The sequence below is a fragment of the Malurus melanocephalus genome, unplaced genomic scaffold (genome assembly GCF_030028575.1).
Source record: "Malurus melanocephalus ecotype Western Australia unplaced genomic scaffold, MMel_1.1 scaffold_295, whole genome shotgun sequence".
NCBI classification, from domain to species: domain Eukaryota; kingdom Metazoa; phylum Chordata; class Aves; order Passeriformes; family Maluridae; genus Malurus; species Malurus melanocephalus.
The window spans coordinates 254340-268143 of NW_026623527.1; the positions used below are offsets into that span (position 1 = coordinate 254340).

A 13804-nucleotide genomic window follows, 5' to 3' on the forward strand; every position below is an offset into this window, starting at 1 on the left:
AAAGGGAAAAACAGTCAACAGAAGGTGCTTTCTCATGATTTGTACCCTTATGCTGGGCATTCCCCAGCAGATGGGCAGGCATTTTTTTAGCCCTCATACTGAACTGGCTRAATGACCCATTCAAATGCTACAGGAGAAAGACTCCTTCTAGCCCAGTCCAATATTGAAGCTGTAAAGCAGATTGGAGGAATGTTCACTCTGCACTCAGGATGGATAGAAGAATTCTGCCATGGCAGGATGATACAAACTCCCCTTCTCTCCTTCCATTAGACCTCAAAGTCTGTATAAAGAAAATTTCTGGCAAATTAATGTAGCCTTCCTACTTAGTAATGTTGCTGGGAAAAAAAAAACCAAAACCAACTTATTTTTCATATATATTCACCAGAATGTGGACAATGTCTTACATCACAGCCAGCGTGAAAATCTCTAGGTCTTTCACTTTTCACATTTTAAACCTGCAAATTTTATTCCCTGATTTTTTTTTTTTTTCAATCAGAGCTATACATATAGACTTGGTTCTAACTCATATTACCTGCTGCATCAATGGAATTTTTCAGTGTATGATTATTCAATATGTTATATCTACTATTAAATTATTTATTATTAATAACAGAATGCAGAGAGTCTAAAGAAGTGCATTTATCTGCAAGAGGAACACGTGATTTTTAAGCAGATCTTAACATTTTAAAGTGAAACCTAAACCTAATAGGTGGAAYTCTGAACACCACACAAAATCCACAGCAGAATTCATACTGATCTCAGTGGCAGAACTGCTCTAAAATTATTGGCCTTTTAATGTGATTGACACAGTCTATGCACTTAAATTAAATACWTGAGGAAGTAGTCCAGTGATTTTATTTCAGAAGTACTCCACATCAGCAACATAAATCAACATCCTTATGATCCAGGACTGCTAAATTAAGGCTATTTTTGAAGTCTTAATTTACACTTATATTTGAAAATTTTGTTTATTACTCTATTTTGGCCATATTGCTCATTCTCCTTCAGGCAAACAGCATTTTGAAGTTAKCCTTGTGTAAAGAATCAGTATTTTATCCACTAAAATACATTTTAAAATATCCAYTTATTTYATTGGGGGATTTAKTCTTYATATATATCATGCCATCYTTAAAATAATGCCTCAGATCCACACTTTCTATTTGTTCCTGATTTCAAAGCAATAATGGTTTACCAGCAACCACCATTTTATCCACTATGAAGTTTTCTAACATACAGAGGTATAATTATAAACTTCAGCAATTACGAATAACAGCAATCCTTTCCCTCTACGTTACATTAAGTTTGGAATGAATTTACAAATTAGTTGACAGCATATTTTTTTTTTCATGTTATACCTAAAATACCATATGCACGAAAACCTTGCCAGGATTATTTAAAAATTCATTCAAGAAAAACAAAATGGAGTTTAGAAATTGGTACACGTTTGATTTAAACAAAGCCCTTACTTTTCTTTTCTTTTAAATGCATGTATATTAAACATCCTACAGCAATTTTCACAAAGAAAGTTCTTTAGGATATATGGATGAAATTCTATTCCCATTCCTGCAGTATTCTTACRATCTGATGTTTGCCTCAGGTGGGTTCCTAAAGTATCAGAAGCCTGACAAGCCCAAAGTAATATGAAACAAAAATCTATTTAAATACCTAATCAAATGCTTTAGACTCCTTGGAGGARGGAAATGCTACAGTAAAAACATTCAAGAGTGTAAATCGCCTCTTTCTTGATTAATTTCATCAACATTGTTATTTGAAGCCTGTTCTTTTAATACTTCCTCACCTTGCCAGCGCACACTGCAAATTACACRGCTAATCCACGCAGCCCATATCTGTGTCATTCCTCTTTTATTCATAACATTTCACTCCTTTCTCCCCTGTCTGACTCCCGCAMAATGCTCTTAATTCCTCCCTGGTTTTAAGGCACTCAGGTTGACAACACTCGGAGCATGTTCTAATCTGCCTCTTTGTGGTCTATCAAGCCAATGATCTGAGAACTGAGAGGTGTGTAATTAGCCACTGACATGTCCAAAGGAGCTGTTATGGTCTATCATGTCACAGGCACTGACCCAGCAGACTGTAACAGTTTTGGTCTGCTGGATCAGGAATCAATGTTTTAGCAACTCCCCAACTCCGTATTTATCCAGTCTGCTGAGTACAACGCGGAAAAATTTTAAAGTCGCRCTTTCTTCCAGTATCCTCTAGGAGCAAGAAGTTTTTATGAGCTAGTAAGGAAATAATTCCTACTTTAAAAATGTTAACCAATCCTTTCCCCCCACTCCTTTTAGAGTAAGTCACTCTAAATCACTCTAAATCAAAAATCCACCAAATTAATATATTCATAATCACAGTCATTTACTATGAGCTTTTAYGTTGGAGTAAGAAACTCCCAAGTTAAAAGTCGTGCTACATAACCAGATGTAGGCTGGGCGGATGAAACAAAACCAAGAGAGGATACTGAAGCTGAGATGTAAATGTCAGAAGAGGTGCACTGATTATATTTTTTGGGAACATGATAAGTATTTAACAGCTTTCCTTATGTTCAAGAAGAAACTGGCAGCAAAAGTATTGACCACCTTCAGCTTGGAGCACCTCAGGAAGCCAGGTATGGAAATCTAGGCTTTAGTGTACCTCTGCCTTCTCTCACAAACTTTTCTTCATGATTTCCAGCATGGAAATCAAACCAGACTTTACAGTAATAGCCAAGCCTTTCCTTGTCTATGGGGATTCCTAAAATACTCCTTGAAATTTTTGCAAACAATGAGAATAGAGATTGCAGTTAAGAGAATTAGGAGCAGGGTAAGAACGAAAGCAGCTCTGACATGATAAAAGTTTAATAAGTGGTSTTTGCCATAATTCTGGGCGGCATCACTGAGCTTTTTCACTACTGCACCACCTCAGTTTGGAACCAGTGGAGGAGTTTTAGGAGCTCCCTGGGTATTCCATGAACAGTCAAACTACACACAGATGAATCGAGCTCTCAAATATCAGGAAACAGATTCATTCCACCAGGTAGAGGAGTGTATTAAAATATCAAAGCAGCTTTCCAGAATTGGTAGACTTTTGCGAAATCTAATTGTCTGCAATGTTGCGCTATGTTAATGTGACTCACTGTGTCTCCCCCAAAATGTAATTTTTGTGGTATTTTAGAACAAACTATGCTTCAATTATTGGAAAATGTTCCATACAACATATTCTCATTTCAGGAAAATCCTGTCAAACTGTACTACATTAAAGTCCCTGCTCATGGAATTTCAAATGTTTTGGATTTTTTTCCCCCTATAACATTTTCTTTATTCATCTTCACCCACTTTTACTTTCTAACTCCTTCACTAAAAAGTACTGCTATGGTTATAGTATGAGTCATATACTCCAGTCATCCCCAAAACTGTGAATGAACTGGGATGAGAATGGATTAYGAAGCATTAAGAGGATTCCAGTGATCCCCTAGTTTGCCAAAGATCACACAAGCAAAAAGTTTTAGTAGGTAGATGGCCAAATCCATCACCTCTCTGCAACAGCCAAGTGAATAATTTGATTTTTGTTTGCAATAATAAGGAATAAAGAAGATTTAGTTACCATAGAGCATTATTCAGGAAAAAAAAAAAATACAAAAACTAGACCAATAAAAAAAGCACCACCTCATCAAACCTAGGCATTTGCAGAAGAAGTTTTAAATATATTCTCAASTACAGCTGCTAGAAAAGCTAAACACAACCTCTGCACCCAGTCAAGGTGCTGAGTCTTTTCATTTTCAAAATTTGGGTAGCCCAGAATATTCTTCCTTATGGATCATCTCATCCCCTAAACCTTTCCATTACTCAAGATTCCACTGGTAAAGCAAAATACAAAAATGTTTGAAGGCTCTGGATGGGAGTTGAAAAGTTATCACTATATTTTATTTTTTTTTCTCTTACAACCTGATTCCTTTAGAAACTAAAACTGTGTCTTGAAGCTCCTTCTCCTTAATCTTAGAAAGTACATCATGAAATGGATGAAGTACTAGATTTTAAAATATTTATGCTTCTATAAAATTGTTTAATGGAAAATTAAATTCTGGCTCAAGATGCTATTATGTTTTATATGCAATCAAAATCTTGATTTTTAGTATATATCTCTAGTAATCTTCAATAAGAAAATAATTTGAATAAAATTATAGTGGTTTTCATTGTTTAATCATAAAGTAGAAGATATTATAGTCCACAATATAATAAAAAACCCCCTCCATCTAGAGAAGCTCACATTTTATAACTTCTGGTTTTTTACTCTTCCTTCTAAATTTTCATCCTTTAATGAGCATGCTTACAATTAAATCAAATCTGTACCTATTCTATTTTAGGATAACCTGATCACAAATATCAAGTATTATCTCAACTAATTACCCACGGAGAACTGGAAAATATATTAAACTCTGTCTCTATAGACCCTGCAGCTTTGACAAATGAATATGAATACATATTGTTAAAAATGCCAACTATGAGAATATCAGGATTTTAGCAGGAGTAAGATTTCAGATCTGGAAGATACATAATTTCCATATAACAAAGCCTTATCTCTCAAATTACATATAAAGCTCTAGATATAACCACAGAACAAAGTAACACAAATCAATAATGGAAGGGAAAAAAAATAACCCAAAAGGTATTTATACTATGAAGTGTTGTGTGCAAAATATTTTGGAATATGACCTATTTTATTAAAAAAAAAAAAAAAAAAGAAAAAAAGAAAAAGAAAAAACAAGTCAGCTTCCAGTGATGAGGGATTTGATCCAGACAACAAAGAGGTCAGTGGGAATCTTCCCAGAGTTTGGAGTGAGGTTTAAACTTGGCGCTGTTCGAGGAAGGGAATGCACACGGTGCGTGCGTGTGTGCGTGATGGATGGGAACGTGTGCATATGCATGGATCAGCACACAGCATCCATGTATGAACACACCTGTGCCCTGCCCAGCAGAGCCAGCAGCACACGGGATGGCAGKGCCTCCCTGGTGCCAGGGCTGTGCCTCTCCACGTCCCCACAAACACCGCAAACACCGCCAACCCCGCGCCAGGAACGAGCGCTGCTCTGCTCCACCGAGATGCAATGGTCAATCACGGACACAAACCCAGAGCCAGTCAAGGGGGGAAGGCTGCCCGTAGGCTTAGTTCAAGCAAGCCATTCACTGAGCTGTGTGATGGGGCTGTCCAATCCAGTCCAGCATTACAGACATACCAGCGACACYGAGTGAACATGCAATGACAAAATGACAATACGCCCCACTGCCATGCGCYGACTCCCTCTGCCTTGGGGGTACAAAACGGGATGGCCTTGCTACTTCTCTCTTACTTCAGACTTGGACAGAAATCTGACTGCTATTTTTTTTTTTTTTTTTAAATAATACTGCGTAAAAGATGAATACAATCTGTACAATCATTTTATTGACATCAGATTTAGTGTCTTTTGCACATCCTTACAGGTTGTTTTTTTTGTTTGGTTTTTTGTGGTGTTTTTTTTTTTTTTTTTTTTTTTTTTCCAAATATACTCAGTTTAGAGAGTTTGCCAGGAAAGTTTCAGACTGGAGAAGAACACATATATATAGACCAGTAGGTCCCCTTTTAGCACTTATACTAATTGGAAAACTTAGCAGGAATATTTTAAAGCTTGGCAAGTTAAACATTATTTTTTTGGATCCACTTCTGCAAACACCTTCAAATCCGTAAATGCAGTTTAGTATGCTAGATCCCACAGTATAAAAATTGAAGTCTGAATTTTTTTGAAGTTGTATCTAGTGACAGTATTGCTTCATAAATAAACCAAAATGTACCTGTTTCTTTGTTGGTTTTGTTTTATGATCCTAAGAAATGACTGGARAGGTCTGCCAGGCCTACCTCCATTGTGAAATTGGGTTTCGGAGCACATGATCTGTCTCAACAAATACTTAAGAGTTTGCACTGATTGTGCAAACTAATTCTCTCCTGTATATCTGTTCCTCGCCTATTTCCAGCAATATTTCCAACTGTGACAAACAAGGATACCATTGCATTTCTTCACAAGAGAGCCCTCTCACAGTGATCATTATCAATCGACTTGGTCTATTGATTCTGGAGTTCCAAATCTTTCTGTTAACCTTTATTTTAATTTACCAAAACATGTCTCCAACCTAAGGATTTCCGCTTTCCGTTTCCTGACTTAATAAGCATTTCAAATATGGAACATTGCCATTCATAATGGATATGAGTGGTGACCAAAAAAATAAAACTTTAAAAWWTTTTTWAAATTAGCATGAAGTAGTTTTTCCACATGTCACTGCTTCAGTGGTAAATACTCAGTGGTACTCAGTTTCTCTGGGCATCATTTTTTACATAAMCAGTGAATATAGTTGGTGTGTAATTAAATTAAATAGGGGCTCATATGAACACTAAGTAAGTGTATAAGGAGATATGGAATCTTCAGTGTTAGAGGAGAAGAGATGATTATTACATTGAGAAGACAAGATGCAAGAAGYTGTACTGAGCTCTATTTCAGCAGTTTCAATATTAGTAATTTCACAAAAGTAGCTAGATTAAATTMATTTAAAAATGAACAAAAAGTTAATGAAGTTAAACAAACTGTAGTTGTGAGCAATYAGAGGCATCCATGTTTGCACATAGYTTCCCAYGTGCAAAGAAATGTTTGAGCAGATTGTTATTTGTTTTGTTCTCTACGCTAGTTTTGGATTCTCTCATCAAGAAATTCAGTTATGAGATTTGTAATTAAGACAAGAAACCATATTCATTTGGGGGAAACAGATCGAAGATGAGGGTTAACCACATTTAAAGAGAAGCTAAATTAAAAAAAAAAAAATCCAAAAGGTATAAAATTCATTTAAGATATCTAAAATTATGCAAGCAAAGACAGGTTATTGCAATTCTAATTATACACAAAGTGTATCTGAAAATTAGACAATTTTTTCAAAAAAATAATTAAGGATTGTAACAACTGCATTACTACTGATGGCATCTCAAGCTTCCTTTACAGCATTTAAGAGTACTATCTTCCTAAACAAATCYTTTACCTTTTTGGCAGCATAGCTGCCTGTGCTGTTAACTCTCTGCCCATAGCAGAACATGTGACCAACTGGTATTTTATCTCACAGCATTTGATCTGGTTTATGAGAAGGCACATCAATTCATAGTTAAAGCATTTAAAAGTCGGCTTGATATTGTTCAGTTCCCTATGTAATGTAGAGGTTTGATAATAARCACCCTATAAAAGGATCCAGGGACACCTGAGCAATGGCTGGCAAAACCTGACTGCCCACAGGAGGTTATTTCTAATTTTATCCTTTTGGTTTAATAAAGCTTTCAGGAGCAGGAGTTGTTTTGCGTTGTAAGCTCGCAGAAAAAAATCCCTAGAGCTGCGACATGCTAACAAACCTTTGTGGAAATGAAATGAAACTACTGAGGAGCAGTTCACCTGTGCAGGTTACCCTAAGTAGAAAAGGTACATTGCCAACAAAGTGCACACAGCACAGATCTAGTTGATATCACTGACCCAAAATCAATAGAAAGTAGCTTGCTTACCTGTCTGACACAGCATGCCTCAGCCATACATGCAAATTACTTTAGTCACATAACTTTAAAAAAAATATATCTTCATTACCCAGAATAAGCACTTGAAAGGCAAATATGCATGCATAGCATTGTAACATTCATACCATGGGACTTGGTTCTAAAAGTACAGAATCCATGAACAGCACTTCGATCTAAGAAATTGTGTGCTAGATTTTCTTAATCTCTTTAAGATTTCTTTAAGAAACAGAAGCATTTATAACACTGTCTATTTCAGCACTTAAAGATTTTTTTTCAATATTTGTTTGAGGCTTAAGATATTATTTCCATTATTCCAAGGGAAAATTTTCTGGTAGCAGGTATTGAGAAGCGTGACCTTACTTCTCACTGCCATCATGAAGCAAATTAAAAGTGTGTCTGTCACGATATACACCCTCCCTCTGCAAGGGAACACTCCTCTAGTACTTTAAAAACATTCAAGATAGAATAGATTTTAAGGGTACAGTTTATGAAGAAAACGTAGGATAATTTCTCCTTCTCATTACAAAATCATGCCCACACACTGCAAAGACTTTGTTTTATGCAGTTTGATAAAATCCTGTTTCTACTGAAGTCAAGAGCAATTTAGACATTGACTTCCAAGGGGTTCCAGTATTCATCTTTGAAAAAGACAACTAATATATGTGACATCATTCTTGGTTAAGAAAAGTTAAGTCTTTGAATGYGAAGATTTTAATAACCTTTGTTTCCACCAAATGTGGTTCACAATTTGAGAATCAAAATACAGAGCAAAAGAAAAATCACTTTTTTTTTTTTTTTTTTTTTTTTTTAATCCCAGCACCAAAAAAAATCAAATGCCTGGGAAAAAAGCAAATGGAAAAAAAAATAGTGGTTTGCATTGGGTAGTTCGAGCTTAGACACAGTTCATTCTCAATTTCCACTGACTAAAACAACGTCAATGAGAATTGAGGGCACTCGATAGGTTCAAGGTCCTAAATCAACTGAAATAATACTCCCAGGACAAATAATGATMCTTAGCAGCAGACCATCATGAATCTGTACATTTATTTACCTAGGTTGTACAGGGGTCACGGGCATTAAGTGGATGATCTACAGCTGGGGAATGTGCACATCTCAGGCCTGATTCTCAATTAAAGGCCCAAAATCTCTCAATTTACGGCTATTCATGGATTATAATTAAAAAAAAAACAAAACAGCCTGCTTTGGATATCACAGTTATCTGCAGAGCAACAAGACAGTTATGAGACTTCAACAAGGCAGGTTTATAGAATCATCTTCAAAGTTCCACTGGTCAGAWATTTGTGAGAGGAAAGGTCTTACCTGTCACTGTAGGCAGCTGCAGTGGCAGTGGCAGGCTGGGCATACCGGTAGGCAGCATAACCACCCTGAAACACAAACTCACGCTCTAACTGCGTTGCTGTGGCACCTTCAATCACATTTTGCAACAATTGAACAACAGTTGGAAAGGTACAGTCATGCTGCAGCTCGGGTAAACGTACAGGAAATACCGCAGTGAAATGTTAAGGGAATATTCCGGTGAAGGGTTAAGCGAAAATCGAGCACCACAAACTTTTGAAGACCTGTCCCAGAGAYCAGGAGAAAGCAATGGACTATATTGATCAGTGAAAGCTTTTTTTTACAAGACAATAGTGGATTCTTCTTCAAGTTTTGAAGTAGCAATTGTTCTCCTGAACCAAGTGTATGTATATTCACAAAGCAAAGCTGAACTTAAAAGATAAACTTGGCTAATAATCAATTCTTTTTCAGTACAAAATTTGATTTATCATGCCTGGTTGATTAAGCCTATGAATTTGTGCACTCAATTAACACTTAATGTTACATAGGTTTCCAATTTATACATAAAATTATAATGAARAAGCAAAATTCTCTTCTTCCATGAATTAACATTCAGTTGCATGTAACAGTAATTCCAGCTGTTCAATTAAGCAAACAGGACAAACAAACACACATTGGAAAGGAATTGAGTGCAGTGATGCATTGATTATCAAACTGTGAAAACAGCAGAGCTTCCTGTTCAATGGACCACGGTGTGATATCAACCATTTCCAAATGATCTCAGCATGCCAATTAACAGCCCCAGCCCCGGCCCCGCTGATAACACAAACACGATTTACGTCCCAATTAGAATTCTCCCCCAGCACCCTCTGGGACAGGGGGCTGCAGGGCTGCCTTCCCCACCTACCCCCTCCTTAGCAAAGAGCTGAGTAAGACACTGGCAGCTCACTCAGCTTTGAGTAAAATTCACTCTTTTGCTGAAGTGCTCGCTTTAATGGATTGATTTTTTTTTTTCCTTTTTTTTTTTTTTTTTTTTTTTTTTTTTTTTTTTTTTTTTTTTTTTTTTTTTGGAAGGCTGCATTCACCCAAGATATTGTGCTGAAGCAGGAAGAATAGGCCATGATGTGCCAGCCTTTACTGTAACAGCAGCACATTTTTACTAGCTGCAATGACTTTTTATGGGTTTTCTGTTTTGATTTTGCAAATAAAGACTCACTCTTTTCAGAAAAGCCATCTGAACTATTTTTACAAGCTATTTCCCCTTCCCCACTTTGCCTGGCAGAACAGCTTTCATCCCTAACAGGTGTTAAACCTTTGTGGGCTTGAAGATTTGCAGCAGGCTGGGTTTGGAAATCAATCGCTCAGCTGACAATGCCACATCACCCCAGGAATAAACACCACTTTTACATACCCTGACAGCTCATTAGAAACTCCAGGCTTGGATTGTCAGCTTTCTCGAGGAACATTCTTTCTGATTTTTTTTTTTTTTTTAAGTTCTCACACAGAGAACAGGAGCTGTCCCTCCCTGCTCCTGGCCAGCTCGCTGCCAGCAGCAATTGTGTCACACAACTTGGAACAGGCAGGGATAAGGATATCTTGACACCCCAYGTGCCCTCTGCTTTGCTTGAGACAAAACACCCTCTCATTTTGGATGGTTTGGGTTTGATAAACCAGCAGGTTTGCACCCTCAGAAACGTGTACCAGGCACACACTGCTGCAGTGCAGGCCTTGGGATGTCAAATAATGTCACCAGGGGTGAGCTGAGCCAACAAACAGCAAAGCTGAGAGGAGATAACTCAAACTGCACACTTGGGCTGGCCTCTGCCAAAGGGAGAGAGGATATAAATGTAGCTGTTCTCCTCTCTTGGGTTTTGAGGGCTAAATATGACACCTTTTTTTCCTTTTTTTTTTTTTTTTTTGAGGAAGATGCTGAGCCTGTTTTCATGCCCATCTCTGGGTGGCACACCATCAGCCTGGCAGGGCTCTGTTCCCTGGGGTGTCCATCTCCCTTGCTTGTCCTGCTGTCCACTCYTAAAACCCCGCAGAGAAAAGCAAGAGCCACCCCAGGCCAGCCCAGCCCAGCTCCCAGCACGCTGTGGAATTGAGAGCAGGACACCACGAGCAGCTCTGAATGGCAGAAAAATTAAACAGGCTGATCTGAAATCTGCTGGGCTCTGGGAGGATTGGTTCCTTCTTTTATTTATCACCAAAAATCAGTCAGGCTGTGATGGCAGACCCTTTCTTGCTCCCTCAGTGTAAGAGCTACATTCCTTTTGTGCTCATGTTTTGATTTGCTTTCAGAGGATTTCTGCTGCACAAGAGGAGCTCAACTCTGAACTTTATTAAGATGTTTTGGATTTGGCAATCAAGCTGACATTTATGAGAGCCCTGGCAAGAATGAGAGTAAAGCAATACAAATAAAAAGAGATTGGAGGTATTGAATTTGCCTGAATTCTCTGGAGAACTAAAAAGCGGGATGTATCTGGGGATCAGGGAAAACCTAATTCCCTACCTTCCCATGTCATGAACTCCTAATTATAAAATAAACTATGATAAATTACACACTAAAATATGCTTGAGCAATTTTTTTATGGGGGTTGTGTTCTGCAATTTTGGTGGTGTAGAAGTTTTCTCAATTGTTTTGTTTCAATTATTTCAGGTGAATTTTGGTTGTTGTAGGAAGAAAACACTTGGAAATTCCCTTTACACAGGGAATTGGTGTGGGAATCTGCTTCAAAYCCCTCAACTCAACTTCTGTGATAAATTCTACTTGAGAATTTTCCTCTAATTTTGAACTTGATTGATACCTTAGATGAAGAATACACCAGTAATCCTCACTACATCTGCATCTCTTGGGTAATGTGATACATTTATCCTCATACCTTAGACTATATTGCAAAATAAAATACTTAGAACAAAATTATGCAATAATTGCATAAAAATGAATAACAATTTTCAGTTCCTATGTATTAGAAATATTTTAGGAATTCTTTATTTCCCCCCTTATCTTTACGTTCAGGGAGAAAATACCTGACTGTTATGCTTTGGATTATTATTTTGAAAATTCAGCTAAAATAATAAATTCAGATACTACAATGAAAAAAAATATCTACTGCCTTATCTGTGCTCCCATATTTGCTACTTCCAAAACAATGATAAAACAGTGTTACAGCAGCTAAAGGAGTTTTAAAAATTCAGAACATTGTCACTACCTGTGACTTTTTGTCCGAATCTGGAACATTAAATGCAACTGGTGGACTATTTTTGCCACTTGCACACACAGAATCCATAATCTCAGATAATTATTGGAGTATCTGTATGATTTTGCACCAATCTACGTCCAGCATGGTGAGGTTTTCCCATTGGAGGTGTCATACCTGGGGTAACTTATTGCCATACACAGGCTCCTGAAACACTGCTCTATAAAGAGACAGAAATGGAATGATTTGAATGAGGAAGGAAGGATGGAAAGGAAAGATGTGAGGAAGGAACTGAGAAAAATTCCCCAGAGCAATTCATTAGAATTCTCCTCTCAATGTTTTCTACRTCTTGGTGGTTCAGGCAAACAGAAAAAGAGCAGTGGGGATCTGTTAGAGATCAGTTGCTGATTTTTATAGAGAAATCTTTAGCAATTTTAGAAGGAAATCACACACATTTTACAYATGATAAAATGGAAATGAACAGAAWATTAAACACAACTGAATGTTTAAATAAAGTGTGTGTATATCTGCAGTAAGACTAATTTCCACAAATTTAYCCARACAAAATCTAGAGATTACAAACCCRCATATACACGTGTGCTAMTCCTCACAAAATAGCCAAATTCTGYTTTTTCCCATCATCTCAGATGTCCTGACAGTCTTTACTGTAAACTCACAAAGTGACTCTAAATAATGAGTATTTTTTTTTGTTTTCTTTTTCTATTAGCTACATATTTGAWATTTCATCTGAATGTTGAGAGTTCATTTTCCTCAATTTACACTTCCTATGCTTCCTTTCAGCATCTCAAAGTCTTTTGTGAATGTAAATTAATCAAGGTTCTAAACTTCTTTAGGACTGAGAATTAGACCTGCCCTATTAACTACAAATAGAAGAATGGTATTAAAAAGAACATAAATTACACCCAGAGCTGCAGAATATAAAAGTTGTCGGTTCTTTTTCCTCCACTCTCATGCTATTGAAATTTTATTCTGTCCACAGAGTAAAACTTTGATTTGGGGATTTAAGAGTAAACAAACAATTCTACCACCAATTTGTGCTGGCTCAGATTCTGGAAGGTTTGGGGTATTTCTTCCAAACACAATCTCCAGGACTGGTCTGGTATCTTTTTGAAAGTTCTGTTTATATCAGAAATAAAGATGAGAAGATGTTCATCCCTACATGTGCAAACTTTTAAAGGGTACCATGGAGTGTYCCAGCACAAAGAGCAGGGGAAGGAACAACCCATTGCTCCCTGGGGACCCTTTTGCCCTTGGAAAAGTCATTTCTCCACTCCTCACGAGTTTCTGTGAGTCACAGGAAATGGCACACCCTTCCATTTGCAAAACACAAAATAATTCTTGGTTCTTGAAAGAAAAACTTCAATGTTATCTCAATTTCCTCATTTTTCACATCAGAACAAAGCCTTTCAGGGGACCTGATGGCTTTGAGGGGCTCCTGTCTGGGGTCAGGGGAATGTTGATTAAATAATTAGCTCTGCTTTTCCATTGGGGAACAAATATATCCTCCATCCCTGATTCCATCTGGGCTTTGAGCTACAGCTGGTGGCAACAGCTATTGGGAAATTGTCTCATTCTGTACATCTGACCACWAAAATCTGCCTAGATCTTGCCCAGCAGCTCAAAAAAGCCAAACAAAAAAACAAAAAACCAAAACCAAACTCCAAAACAAAAAAAAAAAAAACCAGCAGCTCAAAAAAGCCAAACAAAAAAACAAAAAACCAAAA

The 13804-nt window shown here is 37.2% G+C and overlaps 1 protein-coding gene across 5 annotated transcripts in view; it reads right to left on the bottom strand.

Annotated features, from left to right (window-relative positions):
* The window catches only part of RBFOX1 (RNA binding fox-1 homolog 1), a 504918-nt gene that overhangs the window by 19628 nt on the left and 471486 nt on the right, over window positions 1-13804 (bottom strand). For all 5 annotated transcript variants that reach the window (XM_057376932.1, XM_057376934.1, XM_057376930.1 and 2 more), the window contains one exon: window positions 8884-8948. In XM_057376932.1, coding sequence (XP_057232915.1) covers window positions 8884-8948 — 65 coding nt within the window. The remainder of the gene's footprint in view (window positions 1-8883; window positions 8949-13804) is intronic.